Source organism: Brachyhypopomus gauderio, chromosome 7 (genome assembly GCF_052324685.1).
Source record: "Brachyhypopomus gauderio isolate BG-103 chromosome 7, BGAUD_0.2, whole genome shotgun sequence".
Lineage (NCBI taxonomy): Eukaryota > Metazoa > Chordata > Actinopteri > Gymnotiformes > Hypopomidae > Brachyhypopomus > Brachyhypopomus gauderio.
The window spans coordinates 19,614,367-19,633,413 of record NC_135217.1 but is presented as its reverse complement, the minus strand read 5'-3'; the positions used below and the strand labels follow the sequence as shown (position 1 = coordinate 19,633,413).

At 47.3% G+C, this 19,047-nt stretch overlaps 1 protein-coding gene across 1 annotated transcript in view; it reads left to right on the top strand.

The window, feature by feature from the left end:
- Nucleotides 1–19,047, top strand: part of eif3ha (eukaryotic translation initiation factor 3, subunit H, a) — a 32,234-nt gene that overhangs the window by 8,840 nt on the left and 4,347 nt on the right. The window contains exons 3-5 of the mRNA XM_077012359.1: nucleotides 13,725–13,892; nucleotides 15,582–15,681; nucleotides 16,400–16,549. Of these exons, the coding sequence (XP_076868474.1) occupies nucleotides 13,725–13,892; nucleotides 15,582–15,681; nucleotides 16,400–16,549 (418 nt within the window). The remainder of the gene's footprint in view (nucleotides 1–13,724; nucleotides 13,893–15,581; nucleotides 15,682–16,399; nucleotides 16,550–19,047) is intronic.

The window sequence follows — 19,047 nt, the reverse complement described above, 5'->3', positions numbered from 1 at the left end:
GTCGTCTCACGTGCCTGCGCTTGAGTGCCTACTGTTCAGGTGGCGCGTGTGTATGGAGCGGGGGGGGATAAGGCAGGAGCCTGGAGACAGAGGGTGGTTCCACAATGCTGATGGCAACAATTTCAATCACAGCTCCAGGTGATGAGTGAAGGGGCAATCACCGGTGGCCCTCAGCACGGACATCTGCATGATCCCGCCCCCTCGAATGCCCCTCCCCTCGGACAGCGGTGTGCGTGCGCACGTCTTGCGCATTTCTTTGTCATTCCGGTGTTGTGCCACTATAAATCCGATTGAATTTTCTTGCCACCTCTCTTGAAATCCTCCAGGTCATTAGGGATTCACCAGGGGTGCTCTCTCCTGAATGAGTGTGAAATATGAAATCATCCACCATTTGCAGATGTGCACTGGGGCAGCGTTTGCTGGGAGAGCAATTCCTCTCCTCCCTCCCCATCCTTTATTCTACTGTCTATTCCTCTCCTCCCTCCCCATCCTTTATTCTACTGTCTATTTCTCTCCTCACCAGCCAGGAGAGGAAAGAAAACTGGGTAAAAGCTGATGGACTGCCACTGTCACACATGCCCCATGCACAAGCATGCGCACACACACACACACACACACACACACACACACACACACACCTCTTGACAGATGTGTGTGTGTGTGTGGCTGGAACAGCCTATCCAGGGCTCACTTCTCATGCTGCCATCAAGCGGCCAAGCCCCCCCCCCCCCCCCCCCCCCCCCGCCACCAGCAGCTGCATAATGGGATCTGTGGTTTGCCTTGTTCCACCAGGCACTGTGCATTAGCTGCAATTAATCTTGCTTAAGAGAAGCCTGTGTCATCGACACCCTTCTTTGGTGGGGTGGGCTGGGTGGATGCGGCCACAGACGGTGGGAATCTGGGGGGTTAGAAGCATTGGGACGTAGAAGGGAGAAAATCATGGGCTCTAATGGGTCCGCAGCCCACAGAACCGGCGCTGCCTTTGACACGGTCGATACGCAGCTCGTGCGGTGTGGCGCGCAAGCTCATCCCTGATTTCTCTCTTGCAATCGCTACGTCTTTCTCTTTTGTGTTCTCTCTCTCACACACACGCTCTCTCTCTCTCTCTCTCTCTCTCTCTCTCTCTCTCTCTCTCTCTCTCTCTCTCTCTCTCTCTCTCTCTCAGCGATTTCCCATACCTCCTCCCTAGTCTTCCTCTGTGTGCTGCTTTCACATTGATGTCTAGACTCCCGAACCCACGACGAGAGTGCTTCACACCCCTCTTGGAGCAGACAGGCTCGTGCAATTAACACCTAAAAAAGGCTCTCTTATTGTGTGGCACGTTGTGACAGTAATTATTAATCGCGATTATCAGCTTAGCATCGTTTCCACTGATGTATTATATCTGAACACGGAATGCTGGATTGCGTGTGGCTGCAGGTATTAATTAAAGCCCAGTGCTAATTTTGGCCAAAGTTGTGACGACAATTAATCTTCCATTAATGACACAGCCCTAAAAAGTGTTATTGCTGACAGTGGTGTATAGGATTGTCCTCTCTCTAGAGAATGTGGTTAATGAGGCTCGGTTTTCAGGTTATTTACTGAACCTTCATTGGCTGTTGTAATACTTCTGGTCCTCAGTCCTTCTGTCTAGAGATAGACAGCTAACTTCCACATCAACTTTTGTGTTTTTTTTTCTCTTCTGCACTTCCTGAAGCAGTATGACTAATGTCTTCCCACAGTGTTTTTTTTAAATACAGTAACACATCAGAACCATGTGCAGAGTGACGTGAAGGTATAACGGTTTCCATTAAACAGCTGTTACATTGTATAACCGCATGGACTCTAGTACATTTAAATGTATCTCTTATGGAATAAGTATTGAAAATAAACATGAGCTGGAATAATTTTTCAGCAAGCACGGGGAAACGATGCCGTCTGCTATGCTGAGCCATAAACTCCCCTCGGCTCCGTGAGCGAGGGCGTTGGCAGTCCGGCGAGGGCCGTCAGCAGGCACTAATCATCCTGCCTCACCTGGGTGGGCTGGCTTGTCTTGCTTCGCGGCAGCCGCCTCCCTGATTCTCTGCTGTCTGATTTCCTCCCCTGTAAAACTCCGATTTGAACAAATGTCCCTGAATTTCATCCAAACCGCGACTGGGCCCGAACCAGGCCCACCTGTGAAGCGTGGGCTCCGAGATATCTCTCCTCGCCGCCGTTCGCAACCGCTGCTTCGCTCCTGCTTTGCGGTACCTAACGTCGGTCTCACGAGGCACCCGCCCTGGACCAGCCCTTGTTTATCAGTCATGAAAGTCATCACTTCAACAAGTGCATATGCAGCAAGAAAAGAAAAGGGGGCCGTATTAAAGTGGAGCGAGTCCGAGCATACGGCCCTCATTTACAATGTCATTTCGAACTCCAGGTACAGATGTCACTTGAAATTCGCCTTCAGGCGGTTCAACTGTGCGTGATGGCATAGTTCTTGTAATAGTAATAGATGGTAGCACGGAAACCCTCTCAGGTCTATCAGCACTGGGCCTCCTCGCAGCTTCCCGTCCCAAAGGAAGCCACTTAGATCGGCCGTCCCGCCTGAGCGCGTCGCCTTTATAGAATGCCACCAGCCACAGAATGCCCATGGGACCACTGAAGTACTTCTCTCGTGGTTCCCCACTCTTCCAAAACTATATACCGGAATTGATGCACTGAACGGTTGTGCAGCACTGAGTGCACTTAATGGACTGTACATAAAACTTAACTGAAATGGAGTAAAATGCAAACTGCTTTATGTATCTTCTGCCTTGGTGTGGCGTCCACCTCGGCGTTCTCTCATTAAACGTCCTGCGGTGAACAGAGCAGACATACCAAGACGAATTATTCCCGGCACGCGTCAGGCAAATAAACGTGAATTGGGTTTAATGATCAATCCCAGTCTCACTCTGATTATTATTGCGATCCCTGCTTTGTATTTTCACGTGTTGATGTTTATTAGCGTAACTGCGGTTACGTCTCGCATGGCAATGCGGATTTATTGATGATCTACAATGAAAGACTCGTATGACTTATCCTGTAAGCACAAAATAATCTTTACACGAGCAGAAACGGCATCTTTTCACTTCAACACCGACATGGTCCATGGTATGGCATGACGAGTAGCCTCTGCCATTTCTGTTCATTCCGTCTATCGCAGGAAACATTTTGGCCTTCAGGACTAACCCAGAGTTTGAGAACAGGTCTTCAGGTCTTTTGCTCTTGCGTGGTCTCACGGTCAGGGACGGCTCTCCAGCCGCTGGGCGTTCGGCTTCGTCCTGCCTAAAGCGCTGACGCATGCCTCTTACACAGGCCTCGTTTGCTTAGATGGTTTCCGTTCTGCAGTTGCTAATATTGTGATAACGATTTCCAAATAAAACGTATTGAGCAGCTCGTCTGTGTTCTGCTGAACGCCTTCAGCTTTTGGATTGAACCCTAGTGTCAGTGTGCACCGTGGCATTGTAAAACCATGCATTCCTTATGTAGCCCAGGACTTCACTCATCCTTATTGCTTATTAAACCCACTGAATCCCTCCTCAGTGTTCTTTTGGGGATAGAACAGGAAGGCCCGGAATTGGACATAATGAGGTCGTTTCAGCTTGATATTGTGAGGTGGGGGGGTGGGTGAATTAAAAGTTAATTAGTTGGAGTGTCTTCATGCTTCTGGTTAATTGGACCTTACCTGTGGTAGGGAAGCATGTTGATTGGCTGAGACGGACAGGGATCCAATGAATGTGGTAAAGTGTACGGGCAGCCTGGAGCTGCTATGTGCTGTGGGGAATCGAAGAGGTCTGAAGGGCTGATTTAAGACACATGCAGAGGTTGGTGGAGATGTTGTTTTTTTTTGTGCCACCAATCATCCAGTAGAAAGAGAGCTTCTGCCCCATGGAGTGATGAAATCATGCAAGCCACACTGCCTGACTCAAATTAGAGGATTGCGGTTCAGGGGTGTGTGTGAACAGGCCCATGCATAATGCAATGTGCCTTCCTCTTCGTTTCTCATCACCAAGATCGCCCGACACTGTGGCATTATGTTTGGGCACGGTGGCCGCCTCTGTGCATGGATCGCTCTGCTGGATGCCGACCTGGAGATGATGATCGGCCCGAGAGGTTTGGGTTCGGAGCCACCTGAATGAATGTGATTATACTGGAGCCTAATCACGGCGTCATGGCTCTGATGGTGCTGGTTCATATTGATTGTGTTTCAGGAGGCGTGGCCTGTGCCGTGAAAGGTGTGTAATTTGCAGTTGTGGCTCAGGCGAGTCTGGGTATCTGCTAATGCTTGGTGTGTGTGTGTGTGTGTGTGTCTGTCCACAGAAAAGAACATCAGGGTTCCTTGGGCTTGGTCTTATGGTGCTGTTCCAGCATATCCACAACAGGAGTGTGTGTGTGTGTGTGTGTGTGTGTGTGTGTGTGTGTGTGTGTGTGTGTGTGTGTGTGTGTGTGTGCGCGCGCGTGCGTGTGTGTGACGGGGAGAGAGACAAATGGCAGTGGGTTTCCGAGTCGAAGAAAATTCCATTGACGTTCAGTGGATTAGCAGTAAATCTTAACATCAGCGTTTTACTGGTGAAAAACCATGGCCTTTTACATGTGACATTTCGCATTGCTCACACTTTTGCGTGCGTGTCACTGGTAATCTGTGTGTGGAAACGGTTGTGTAATAAACGGGACGCGTCCCGTCCTGAGGCCCGGTGCATACGAGTCACGACGGTGGCCAATAACGGTCCGTCCATCTCCTGCCGAAAGCCGTGAAGGATCACCAGCGTGTGTCACAGCCCTCGCAAACCACCACACAACTCAGGCAAGTAATGGCGTGCAGTTCCGGGGGCTGATGACCGCTCGTGTCTCCCGAGTTCGCCCGCTCGCCCCAGTGCAAATGTGTGCTTGGTGTGGCGACAAGAAATTGCCTGCTGTTGGGGGAAGGTGAGGGGCGTGCCCAGGGGGGGGGGGGCTCTGAATCATAGTTCCATTTGTCACAAGCCCTTATTACCTGTGTCGTTCCATGCAGAGCACCTGGGCTGCCCCGATGGTGAGTTTCAGTAAAATAAAAGGACTCTGGCGTGCGGTCAGTGACAAATCAAATGTCGGCGCTCATCCAGGTTTTAATGACTTCCCTGCCTCCCGCCCCTCTGTTGTTTTGTACTCTGGGCATGACAGTGGAGCCCAATGTATCATGAAGTGAATGTTCTTCCCCAGGTAGTATTACATCGTGTTGGTAATTTGGGGTGACGGGGGTTTCAGCCTCAGCTACGTGTTGCTCGCAGAAGCCTTTAAATTATACCGCCGCGATGGAAACGCCAGTGTTTCCACGCCGACGGAACACGAGAGCCTGCACCCACCCCCCCCCCCCCCCCATGCGGGCGTGCGCGTGTGTGCTTGTTTTGTACCAAAGAGAGCCCCACTTTGTCGGAAGATCAAACGGATAAATTGGCCTTTGGTGAGGATTAGGGGTAGGCAATATTCACAAAAACTCAGATCACACGTTTTCCCCGCCCCCTTTCTCACAGCGCTCGTCCTGAATTCCACCCACTGGCTCACTATTCCCTCCCCGCCACACGGCACTCCCATGCCAAGAAGGTGAAGGCAGGTGTGTACACACGTAGCCAGCCACATGCACACGTAGCCAGCCACATGATCCGAATAGTGATTTTTCTTTTCACAATTATCAAAAGCACTAATGAAAATATATAAACCTGCACCAGCTTATGGACTTTGAGTCTTAGGCAGTTTTCACATCTGTCTGTTTTCAAATTAAAGCCACTCATTAATATCAATATAAGGATATTAACTAATACTCAGCTGTAAAGGGTAAGTATTGAAGTACTGAAGTTAATGAGTATAGTTTGATAATTGCACCCATAATGCTTCTGAATAATTGCTGTTTTTTTCCTGCAGTTATACATGATTATATAAAGGATTATTTCTACTTGTTACAGTACAGTGAATTTACTGTTCACTTATGGTTTACAGTACTATACCGAACCACAACCAAACATTTAAGTTTATAAATGTTCACTGTATTATGTATTATGTAAAGATACTACATAAATTCTGTCCGCTATGAAACTTGTCACTAATGTCAATTCAGTTGTATATTAGTATTAGTGCATTTAAGCTTGGCTAGAGTTTAGCAAATCTTTGAGCTTCTCTGAAATAAAATCAAAATGTGCTCAACACTTTAGGTTGTTTCTAAGCATTTGAAAGCACAAGAAACTACTATAGGCTAAATAAGGTGATAAAGACCAAGCAAAATACAGCACATTTCTACATTTAGACCTGCTACAATTTAAGACGATGTGTAACAGCAAAGTAAAGGTACATCCAAACACCGTATATTCCCCAACATTTACATGTTTGCGGTCCGTGGCTACCGTTCTTTAGCATAGCATACTTCTTGCGCTTCAGTGGCGAGTTATTCTTTATAAATATAGACATATCTGGTTTTGGAATTCTGTACCTCTTCTCATCTACATTTGCCTCTGCTGAAAAATGGCTGGCTGTGTGCACTTGTGCGCGGCGTGCAGAGGTAGGCCTGGTGCGAGACGTGGGCCTGGTGCGAGACGTGGGCCTGGTGCTGCTCCCGGGAGTGTGGGGGAGGGGCTTTTGTTGTTCTGCCAGAAACCAAGCGGCTGTCCGCTTAGTGTGGCGATGGGTTCTGACGAGCGCGGGTTCGTTTGCCATGCGGTTTGTGTTCCGGTGTCGCCTCCGCCACCATGTTGCACAACTTCATCCAGTAGATCGGCGCGCGGAGAGCCAGCTCGTGGCACCTTCTCTGGGGGCTGGGAGCCGCTCTCGCTGCTCCTGGTACCGCTGTGTTCTGAAGGAGACTCTAAACGAGCGGGTTAACGTCTGCAGCTGATGAGCTGATCAGATGCGTGAGCTCTGAGCTCGTGGATCGGTGTGAGCGTATTTCAGGTTGATTTCCACTGATTGCATGATTGTTGAAGGCATCTCGGAATAAGCTGTATAAGCAGATACAAGTACCGTTCCACCTCGCGGATGCCGCCATTTGATTTGTTGTTTTAACAAAAGTATGAATATCGTATGTAATTATATAAATATTGCTGTCTTTATTAAGACATAAACAAACCGAAAATACATTCGATATGTACGCAGAATAAAAAAAAAAAAAAGGCTTCTACAGGCCACTGTCAATATGTCGTTTCACCTCTCTTGGCACTAATCACATCTTGAACTCTTGTTGAGACCGAGCTGAAGTTTTCTGTAATAATCATCTTATGTTAGTCCAGACTTCCTTCAGCACTTCAGAGCTCTTTAGATTGAGCCTTTTCCTGTTGCTCCTCAAATGTAAGGGGAGGCCGCATGAAAATACTTTTCACCGATTTTGTTTGTTTTTTTTAAATATATATTTACTTAAATAGATACAAATTCCCTAAACAACTTCTTGGTGATATCCTAATGATGTAATGATGACCTAAGACTTTTGCTCCGTACAACACACTTTCGTGTTTATCTAGGCTGGCGCTGTTGTTTTAACGGGAAGTGTTTAGTATGGCGGACGGTCCGTCTCCCAACAGATGTTATATTGGAGATGCTTTACTGTGCCAGCACTAGCTTGGCCACAACAAACTGGAGTGTTTGTGCCACAGAGGGTGGGCCGGCTAAATCCGCTTCATTCTTGTCCTCGTCCGTGTTCTTAGCTTCGTCCTTTAGAGGATTTTCTCCCCTTTCATGATTTTCTCGAAACAGAACCTGCCCCTGCTGTGTGGCCCCCTGTGAGTTCTTGACGATGAATAACATCATTGTGGTGGTTGACGTTTTGATCAGTGAAGTGCGGTTAAGCTCAACAGGGACGTGCCACGCGCACTCAAACTCCAGATGCCACTTGTAAAAAACAATCGATGGGATCTGCTTTAAAATGCTGTCAATATGCACATACGCTGTTATAACTGCTGCAGGGACAGATATACATTGCATTTATGTCCGGGAAAGATGCAGCTTGGCTCCAAATAGGTAGTAGGTCATCAGGACCGTTGAAAGGTTACTGATCAAGGGCATTCAATTCTATTATATTGGCTGATATTTCCTCTGACGTCTTGCTGTCCCTGTGGTGACGTTCCTGTCGTTAAAATGTCCCCCTAACTGACAGCTGAGCGAGGAATGACTGGGTTGCTAAAGGGTTAACTTCACTTGTCTGGCCTTGCCTTTCATACTTGTTGTGTTCTTTGACGCGACAACTTCTTCTCAAATGTATAATGAGGATCCTGGTATCAAAATGTTGTTGCATTCCACCACAAGGGATTTCTGCTTCACACACACTGCATGTAGCAATTTTTATTGCGTTTTTTCGATGCCTTGCATACTGTTGCTGGACCCAGGTAGACGTTATAGAGCGGACATTTGCTACAAACAGAGGAATGTCTTGTGTATTCTGCTTCATTTAATCAATTCTTCTGATTGGCCATAGAGAGCTCCAATCAAACCAGTCTAAATAACCTTAACATAACACAAATTTTTCAAATACTCAGAAGTCAGAACTCGAGTAAACATTTGTAGTAGTGAACTGTAAAATAAAAGGTGTAGTAAAATGTAAATACCACAAATTAATACTTTTAAATTGACACATGCACATTTGAAAATTTGAAGAAAAATGCTCACTTTCAGGTTCAACTCCAAATTGTAATCAGCCGCCAATAGCCAACACAACTTGGAAAGTTTAGAAGTTCTTAGAAATATATTTAATTTAAACATATAAAATGCATCTTCTCCCAAACAATTCAACTACAGTTCCATGGTGGCTTTTAATAATAATAATAATAAAACAAGATAATAAAAATCAGATTTGTATCTATTAGGTGACATTCAAATACAAGGTGTTTGTATGGGATCAGTATCATACCATCACCACCATCACACCATAGTGCAGACAGAAGGACGTGGAGCTCCGTTTGCTCTTCATCCATGCCATGCCCCCGAGACCTTGAAGAGGCTGCATGTCCGTTAGGACATCTGTCGCCAGGTGGCCGTGTTTCCTACCGAGGTGTTGTTGATTCTTTTTTTACTGTCTTTCAGTCAGAGCCTTCAGCATTCACACACTCAAGATATTAATTTTTTCAAAAGATGCACCACCGGCTTCGACTATGGTGCTCTTACGCAGTGCTCACCCAGCGGTGTGTTTGTGAGATCTGGGAGGACCCCAGGCCGCCTTCTCAGAATCCAGAACATCAGAAACTCGCCACAATGTCTTGCATTCTCATCAAAAACTTTGCGGAATGGCTACTTCCTCATCAAGGACTCTTTCAGTTATAGTGTCTGGTTGGACACGCCTATCAGGGGTGGTACCAGAAAGGGCTTTGGAGTTTCTGTAACTCCCACTACGATGGCCATAGCACCCACTTAACACATCAGGATGCTTCTGTGTTAATTTTTTGTAATTTTAGAAAAAAAATATTCATAAAACAAACTGATTGTTTAGACTAACGTATATAAAGCCAGCACTGGTGGTCTGAATTAAGCCTATGGGTGCAGTACCTATTGAGCTGTACTTTCTCGTACTGTTATCAAAACCGCATATTTTGTCGTAGCTTGGGATTAGCGGTTTCTATCAAAATGTAAACATTTTTTTCATGATTTTATCTTTGAGTACATGAACACTATGGAAGTGACTTCTAGTTTTGCACCCTTTACACACCTCTCAGAAGTCAACTTTTAAAGAAAGTTCTTCTTAAAGACCAGACTAAAGATTTATTGTTAGGGCCATCAAATTTAATGTTGTATTTAGGCAGTTTTTTGGCCCATAAGTGTAAATACTACTACTTCTGACACTAGTAATCTAATGTCAATTTGGTAATCTGTTGTCAATTTCCCTCTGGGATTCATAAAGTGATCTATCTATCTAGTAGTATATTTTTATTGCTTTAATTCATCACGGCAGGTTAGTCCAGGTGCTGAGTCGCAAGGCAATTGCCACATTTACGCCACCGTCTGTTTTCAAGCCGTTTGGTCCTCCCTCGCACCTCAGTCACTAGAGCTTCCTTCGGGTCGCGGGCAGTCGGCTCTCCGGTGTGGGAGTCGTTTGTTTGAAGACGTGCACTCTTTAGCTTCCAGTCGTCAATAAAATGGACGTGCAGACTCCAGTGCAGCTCAGATGTATGACTGGAGCATAAGTCACTCGTAAGAAATCCACTGTTGGCATTCTCTGCACATATGGGGACAGTGGTATTCAAAAAATATCTGAGACTTGGCAGATCATACTGTGTATCTCACTTTCTTTAAATCCCATGTTGCCCACAGCTTTGAACAGAACGATATCTTTAGCTAGAGGGAATGTGACCACCTTTGACGCCTCTTAGCATTGTTGTGCTGCTTTTATTGTGGTTCTTAGACCTGCCTCAACAGGTTGGTCAGCAATAACCGTTTCTGGACCTCTTGAGATCCAGATGAGTGTGGTTGTACTGACCTGAGTGAAACACAATCGGCAGAGTACTTCAGATTTTTGCTTTTAAGGTGGCTGAATAGATTTGCCGTTTTACCTCTGGAAGTGTTTACTCTTGCCTGACAAAGTTTCCACGTAACTTTGCTTTGAGAAATATCTGAATGTGTAACTGAACCACTCAGTATATGTACTGAGCATCACTCAGTACATATACTTTTTTGGTATGAGCTCTTCATCTCTCTTCAAGTTCCAGATTGTGATGAATTGTTTTTCGAATACATCACACACCTTGACAGAGATGCCTGGTATGGTTAAGCCAATTAGCACAGTAATCTGGTAGGAAGAGACTCTGTTAGGCTGTGAATATAGCATGGAACCACGTTATTGGTGGCTCAGTTTTACTTGAAGCTCATTAAATGTCACAATGTCTGCAGTTCACTTGAAGAGTAGATCATGAAGGTCAGTTGCTATATTAAACCGTCAGATCCCCTACATGGTTCGTGGTGTTTGGATAGTTGGCCATGACTTTGCTAAACAGTAAATGGAAGTGGCCTTGTTTCTTCATTATGGCTCCTGTGGCACAAAAATGAAGGTGAACCTTACTTGAATGGGTCTCCATGGGGGCTCTTGTCGAGCAGAGTTTAGCCCCCGATTGATTGTGGCCAGGGCCCAAATTGACTTGAAGTGCGTCACCCCCAAAATACAGAAATCGGCGATCGCCACTAAAAGCTGGCAGGAGGCACCCAGCGCTCGACATTATGCAAATACATCTTGGGCTTTTCCTGTTCTGTTAAAAGCACTTTGTGTTTATATCAGCTTCATGGGATACAACGGTCATTTTTACTAGACTCACAAGCTTGGAGATCCCCATAAGCTTTCTCTTTTTTTAATTTTTTTTATCTAATAGCAAATCGTTTGGCAGAGTCACCATTTGTATTTTATGGAAAGGACCTTTTAATGCAACTTTAAAGCTGTGTGCCAGACTATTCTCAGTTGGCTTGGTTCCGGAGCACATTACAAGCAAGGAAGATTCCAGAACTGGAAGAATGTTGCTAAATGTGTAACGCAGCGTTTGGAATTAATGCAGCCATGGAGATCAGAATTTTTTGCAACACCATTGGGTTTGTTTACTTTATCAGCATAGCTTTCTTGGCGAACGCCAAGGGCTTCCAGTGCTAGCAGGGGCCCGGCGGTTTAAATCACTCACTCTGTTTCTACCGTGCATCTGAAATGTCTCTCCCACGCACCCTCCTCTTGCGCAAAACCGGTTCCATGGTAAATTGCATCTCACTGCCTCATTCCTATTCAGGACTAGAGCATTAGGGCGTGGTGATGGGTGAATTCTCTTTGCAGTCGCCAAAGTGAACGATATTGATAAAAATCCACTCCGTGTTCTGTCCATGGGGAGTGATTCTTATTTATTATTATTAACATTTATATTTTTGTGATGTGAAGACCAGTCACCGGTCATTGAACGCAGATGAAAAAATATGTCAAGAACCGGGGAAAGAAATGTCTCAGCCAAGTTGTTTTTTATGATTATAATAATAGAAGGTTCTTTTCTCGCTGGAGTATTACTGCCTACTGTTGTGGAGAGCTTAGATTGGTGACTAGAGCAACTAAATAGGAGGTGAGAAACTGTAAGAATGTTATTACGCACCTGTATCAGAATGGAAAAGCAACGTAAGGCCAGTGCAGAGATCCAGCCCTTACTCTTGACTTTATAGGCATTGATTTGTGGCGGCGTGTGAGCTGGGCGCGCGCGTGTGTGTGTGTGTGTGTGTGTACCTGTCTGTGGTGGCGTGTGTGTGTGTGTACGTGTCTGTGGTGGCGTGTGAGTGTGTGTGTGTACGTGTGTGTGTGTGTGTGTGTGTGTGTGTGTGTACGTGTCTGTGTTGGCGTGTGTGTACGTGTCTGTGGTGGCGTGTGAGTGTGTGTGTGTGTGTGTGTGTGTGATTCCCCGTGGCCCTGGCAGGCACAGCACGTCTTTGTGTGTCAAACATTTCTGTCTCCACGGGAACGCCTGGCAGGCTTGTCTGGCAGGTCCCAGACCAATTTCAGAGCCTCCTCAGCCCCACACCAACCCATCAGCTTCCTCCTGGTGTCAGCGGTGTTTGCAGGGGTCTTACCGTGTGTTTGGAGATGCTCCGCAGTTCTCACGTCTCTGCTCCCCCCATTAAACCCTCCGAGTGTTTTCAGGTCCGTCCCAAACGCGGCCGGCTCGGTTGCGGGCGGGGCCTGTGGGCCGTGGGCGGGGCCACAGACGCCCCTTGTGTGACTCGCTCTCGTCCTTTAAGGTTCTGGTTTCTTTACCCGGGTGGTGCTTCGCTGTGGTCTGTTGCTCCCAGCGTACAGGCCCGTACGAACCGCCGCAAGGGGAAACTGCTGCTTCGTCTCACGTCTTAAGGAGGACGCGGCGCTCCTGCGTCGGTCACGTGTGCCTGTTCTCCTTGCTGGCCTGCCCTGTTCCCATTCTCATCCAGTAGAAACAGAAGCCTGTGGAGCTCCTTCTCCAGAGGCTGACAGCCCGTCAGACTGTCCGCGTCCATGGAAGAGGAGCGTGACGAACATTTTCCTCCACTGTGGCCTCCGGGAGAGATCCAGGCACTGCCTGTTAAGCTGCTCATTATAAATTCGTTAGATGTTTGTAAAAAAAAAAAACAAAAATCGAACTACCCAGCCCCCTGCCCTCCTGTGCCCCCACCCACTGTGGTCTACCAGCAGCCTGGTGCCTCTCGTGGCGGGCGACCGCTGCAGCTGTGCGGGTGTGTGTGTGTGTGTGTGGGAGAGGCGGTAATTTAGCGTTCTCGTTTACAAACATGGTGTTTCCTTATCACACACCCCTCGTCTCGGCCGTGGAAGTGCGACGATGTTCAGCTTGTGTCGTGAGCTTCCTGTGTGAAGCATCATTAAAGTTCACACCTGTGCCCTCTTCACGCTTTTGTCTTGGCAGTGCTGCCAAATCCACCCTCTCCTTCTCTCACAGGCTCTGATACTCTCACGCCCGGTGTGCTTCTTTCTGACACATTCCTGCGCTCTCGCTCGCTCTCTCTCTCTCTCGCTGTCACACACACTCTCTCTCTCTCGCAGTCACTCTCTGTTTACCTCAGATCTGAGCATCGGTAATAACAGTATTACCCAGATGTACAGTTTAGGACAGCTTCTCCTTTTCATCTCAATGCATTGTGGGAATTGTAATGGCTCGATTGCTGTTTCGCTGTCATTAGTGTTCTGTGTTCATTGATGTTCTTAATGATCTGACACCCTTTGTTGTACCTAGAACTGTAATTAGACATTAACCTCTCTCCCTCCGTCCCACCCCCAGTTCAGTACCAGATGGAGATGATGAGGAGTTTGCGTCACGTCAACATTGACCACCTCCACGTGGGCTGGTACCAGTCCACGTACTACGGCTCCTTCGTGAGCAGGGCTCTGCTGGACTCCCAGTTCAGCTACCAGCACGCCATCGAAGAATCCGTGGTGCTCATTTACGGTAAGGCTTCTCTCTCCAGTGACCCACCCCCCATACCCCCCAAGAGCTGAGCAATCGTGCCGATTTCCAGCCTGGTGCTGTGAGATCTGTCATACAACAACACCTGCGGGTTAAATTACCATTCAGAATCTCACGAGCAGTAGTGAGCTTGCCTAGAATCCACCCGTAATTAGCGTCCCTACTACACCGTCGCTGATGGTGATGATGGAGCTCTGTCGGAAATGCTAAATGGTGCTCTTAGCTTTTTCATGCTGTCCACATTTATACTTTTTATTAATCTATTCAATTAAGGTTTTTGCATTGAAATAAATGTGATATGCGTCTCTATACATGGCCAATGTGTTTAGAGCACTATTAATTTAGCACTTTCGCTGGGCCGGTTGTATAATGAGAGGTAGGAATGGAGTGTTGGGGTGGTCAGGGATCGCTGCTCCCTTTTCGTTAATCTGCTGCCGTCCTCTGGAGAGGTGGGCGTTGGGGGCCAGTGGGGACCAGTGCAGGCTCCCGGCTGCTCCTGCATATACTTAATCACGGCCTCTTTAAAAGGCATCAATAATGCACACCGCCATATTAAAGAGCCCTGGAAGAAAACCTGAGAAAAAACCGGCACCGATGTGACCCATAATCGTGAGGAAGGAAGTTGAGAAAAGACCTCGAGGCCTTTTCGCATATGTATGAGGTTGCTTAACACTCGTCTGGCCTGGGAAGGTTTCGGCTGGTGTTGCACTGGGTTTTCGATCTGTTTTATTAGTTTGTCTTGATCAAGCGAAGTAACTCGCCGTTGCTCGTATGAACGGTCAGATAAACACAGGTCATGCAAAACGACTCCGCCGGGGCCCAGATTATACGGCCCATTAAAGCTGACTTTATCTTATCTCCGCATGATCTTCCATTGAACTGCTCGTAATATATCAATCTATCTCCCCTCTCGGAGAACGACATCGCGTTTGTTTCCAATCTCCAGAGGCAGCACGGCCAGTCCAAGAGGCACCCGAGAGTGCTTGGGCCCATAAGGATGTTGAAAGCATTCCTAAGCCTTCTGACTACTGTCTGCCAGCCACATTAATTCAGTTACAACTCGATTACGAAAACCGCCGACAAGCACTGTGGCCCGTGCCTCCTCGTGAGGAGAAAGGAAGCCCCGCGCCGGCTGACCTTTTGGGTCTCGCGTTTGAGATTGGTTTGTCAAAAAATGAATTAAACGTCTCCGTGAAAGAGCCAAGACAGACAAGGTGATGGCTGTTTCTACAACGGTTTCGTTTTCGACCTTTCTGACACGTTCGCGTATTTCCGTGCCGTACGCAAAACAAGAACGTGATCTATTTAAGACCTTTGATAACATTCACTTAGTCATTCAGGCGTATGGACTTCCTAGATAGCTAGCGACCAAGGCCGCAACGCGTGTCGGATCATTCAATTTTGGCTCTAGTACCTCCTATTGGGTCCAAAATGGAGTGATGACGGGTGAGTATTGGTATGTATGTCTCCAAGCAGAAAGCGTAGTGATACTAATTGTAAAAGATTGCTCTGGCGTTGTGTTGATTTGGTGCGTTGACTTCGGGCACTGCTCATTGTGTACAACGCTCCGATGCCTTGGGTGGGAGACGGGGAGACAGAGGTGGGGAGACGGAACGACTGCCTGTCGCGGAGACAATAACGCTGCCGCTCTGTAACATCTTTCCTTTGTAGATCCCCTCAAGACGGCACAAGGCTCACTGTGCCTCAAGGCATACAGGCTAACACCCAAACTGATGGAGATTTGTAAAGAGAAAGACTTCTCTCCAGAGGGGTAAGCAACACACCCACACGTGTACGCGCGCACACACAGACGCACCACCGAACCGAAGGGATCACCCAGGAAGCGTGTTCTCTAAACCACACGGCGGTGCTTAAAACCATAACTGACAGGTACGTTCCCAATAGACAACATGAAGGCAGCACCAAATCTCCCCCCCCTCCCCCCCCCCCCCAGCCACGCTGGTCGTCAGCAGGCAGGTAAAAAAAAAAAAAACCAGAATGCAGATCGAGCGGACTTGGAGGGCTCAGTCATCAGTCCCGGCCGAACTATCCGGCGTCCAAAGCTCTCGGTTTCGCCCTGCCTCCCTGCCAGATGGCAATTGCTTTTAAATTGCGAGGAGAAGGAAGCGTAATGAGACGAGCTAACGGCGAAGGAGCGATGGCCTTGAAAGTGGCGCCGCAAAACCCGGGCACGTAGCGCCGGCCGCCGGGCCCGGAGCCCCGACACAACAGGCTGTGGGCAAAGGGGACTCTGGCGTGAAATATTAATGCCACTTCACTGGACTCTGCTGACCTCGGTCTTCACTGTCTGGCTGTCCTGTACTGAATGTCATACTTGGAATGTGTGCGCTGAACGCACAGCAGCCCAGATCTACTTGGGTGTGTGTACAGAAAGGTTATTGATTTTTGAGTGTAATGAATGTGATTTTTGTGAATGTGGAGCTGACTATAGGCCAGTGGTAAACGATTCTGTCTCTTGCCATTCACAGGCTGAAGAAGGCCAATATTGGCTATGAGCACATGTTCGAGGAAGTGCCCATCGTCATCAAGAACTCCCATCTGATGAACGTGCTGATGTGGGAGCTGGAGGAGAAGAGCACTGTGGCCGACAAGCACGAGTTACTCAGTCTCTCCAGCAGGTCAGAGCACATCGCGTGTAGTTACTCAGTCTCTCCAGCAGGTCAGAGCACATCGCGTGTAGTTACTCAGTCTCTCCAGCAGGTCAGAGCACATCGCGTGTAGTTACTCAGTCTCTCCAGCAGGTCAGAGCACATCGCGTGTAGTTACTCAGTCTCTCCAGCAGGTCAGAGCACATCGCGTGTAGTTACTCAGTCTCTCCAGCAGGTCAGAGCACATCGCGTGTAGTTACTCAGTCTCTCCAGCAGGTCAGAGCACATCGCGTGTAGTTACTCTGTATCTCCAGCAGGTCAGAGCACATCGCGTGTAGTTACTCAGTCTCTCCAGCAGGTCAGAGCACATCGCGTGTAGTTACTCAGTATCTCCAGCAGGTCAGAGCATCGCGTGTAGTTACTCGGTCTCTCCAGCAGGTCAGAGCACATCGTGTGTAGTTACTCTGTATCTCTAGCAGGTCAGAGCACATCGCATGTAGTTACTCGGTCTCTCCAGCAGGTCAGAGCACATCGCGTGTAGTTACTCGCTCTCTCCAGCAGGTCAGAACACATCGCGTGTAGTTACTCTTCAGGTGATGGGATATCCAGAGCAACTAGCAGGACTGCTACTAAATAATAATAAATTGTTAATAATACTAATAATAATGATGTTTATGATTGATATTATATAATTATTGTTATTATGTGCCTGCTTTATACTGCTAGTGCAGCTCCCAGGAGAGACACGGTCATGCTGAGAGTTCCCAGTGTAAATAAAGCCGTGGTCTTGTTTGTCCAGGGAAGAGCAGCTGTGCTACTGTCATGGGGAGACTTAATGGGAATTGCAGGCTGGAGTAAAGTGTGACCACAGAGTCTCTTACTTTTTTAGCTTGACAAGCAAGTTGGACTGCCCACTTTATTTAAGAGACTCTGTGTCTGTGGCTTGGTGGCTGTATGGAAGCTTGCAGGTTCATCTTCATCCAGTTTTCCAGATTAGATGGACAGTGAGTGAGCAGGTCAGCAGCCAGGTGAAATCAGGACATCCCCAAACACAGACGTGTGCTGAACGCTTAAATCCTTCGGTTTCCTCACTTATTTTTATACAGCCAATCACGACGAAGCAAACTCACAGTATTATATTAAACCAGAACCACACCAGTGCCATACTCACACAGACCCTTAAAACACTGCTCAACAGCATATGAGCTCATTTCACAGAAATATTGAGAGTTCTATAAGCTAGCTAATTGGCTAGGTACACTACTAACATTGTACCCCCTCAGTCTTTTAATTGCTTGCTTCTATCTACCAGGCGAGCTGAGGTAGGTTAGCTGTCATGAATATTGAAGTTCTGCTTACATTTCCATTCCTTTTAGTTTCATTAGTGAAATTCTCTCTAATTAGAGACAGCTTATTCTAAGATGGCAATTAAAAAAATAAAATAAGTTATTTTTCCCGAGGAGTACATGGAGGGGCAAAGGGACAGCAAAGGACGTTTGTGTGAACTGGACAGAAGAATATATTTGTTATGGAAGAAGAGGTTTTCCCAAGCTAATGTTAGCGGAAAAACAGCACAGTGTTGAGGGGAAGAAGGAAAAAAAGATTCTGAACCTCCCACATGGTTAACGTGACACTTCTATATCCCCAACGCTGTTGGTAAACATGTAGCAACGCTACCGTCGCCAAGCGTGAGGGAATCTGTTCACACAGACAGCCAGTGGCAGCATTGTTGATGGAATATGTGTGTTTCAAGAACAGATGTTTAAGGAACGCCTCAGTGTTGTGTGCGTCAGAAACACACCCTCAAAAGCCTGACACAAACACGGTCTCCTGTAATGCACGTCCATAGCCAGTCGGGGGCACTGGCAGACAGACTCAACCCACTTTTACAAACTGATGTTCTGGACTCTGGTACCTAAAGCAGCACATAAATCCAGAGTAACAAGAAAGGCCACGTTCTCCATTTTTTTTTTGCACCGGATACTGCAGCAGCATTTGTGGCTGTACAAGTAAATGTACTTACAAAAGTCTGAATTATGCTGGCAAGCTAGTCACGTCGTTCAAGAACGGACGACTCGCTAAGTTATGTTAATGGCGGATTCGGCTAAAGCGTTTCTAACTACACCAAGCCTCCTCTTTCCTCGGTCAGTCGCTCCTTCAGTTATCTGCATTTCAAAGCCGTGCAGGACCTGCTGTGTCTAATAGGCAGACGTGTAGACTTTTGCAGCCATTCGTGTCAGCCAGGGAAGGAGATGCATTAATGCATTCAGGGTGTAATTTCTCTCTTAATGTGCACCGCTTTGCCCTTTTCCTCTCTGAGCAAATACCAAGAGGCACAGAGAGCACACGTGCTGGTCCAAACGCACAGAGCTCACCGATGTTCCCCAGGGAGAGTTTAGTGGGTGGCCAACTGCTGAAGACGGCGTAATTCCACAGTATTCTCAGAAAAGGTTACTTCTCTCCTACTTAGTGGATTATGGGTAGAGGAAAATGTGAGAAAAGGGGGAAGTGAAAGATGAGAATGGGAC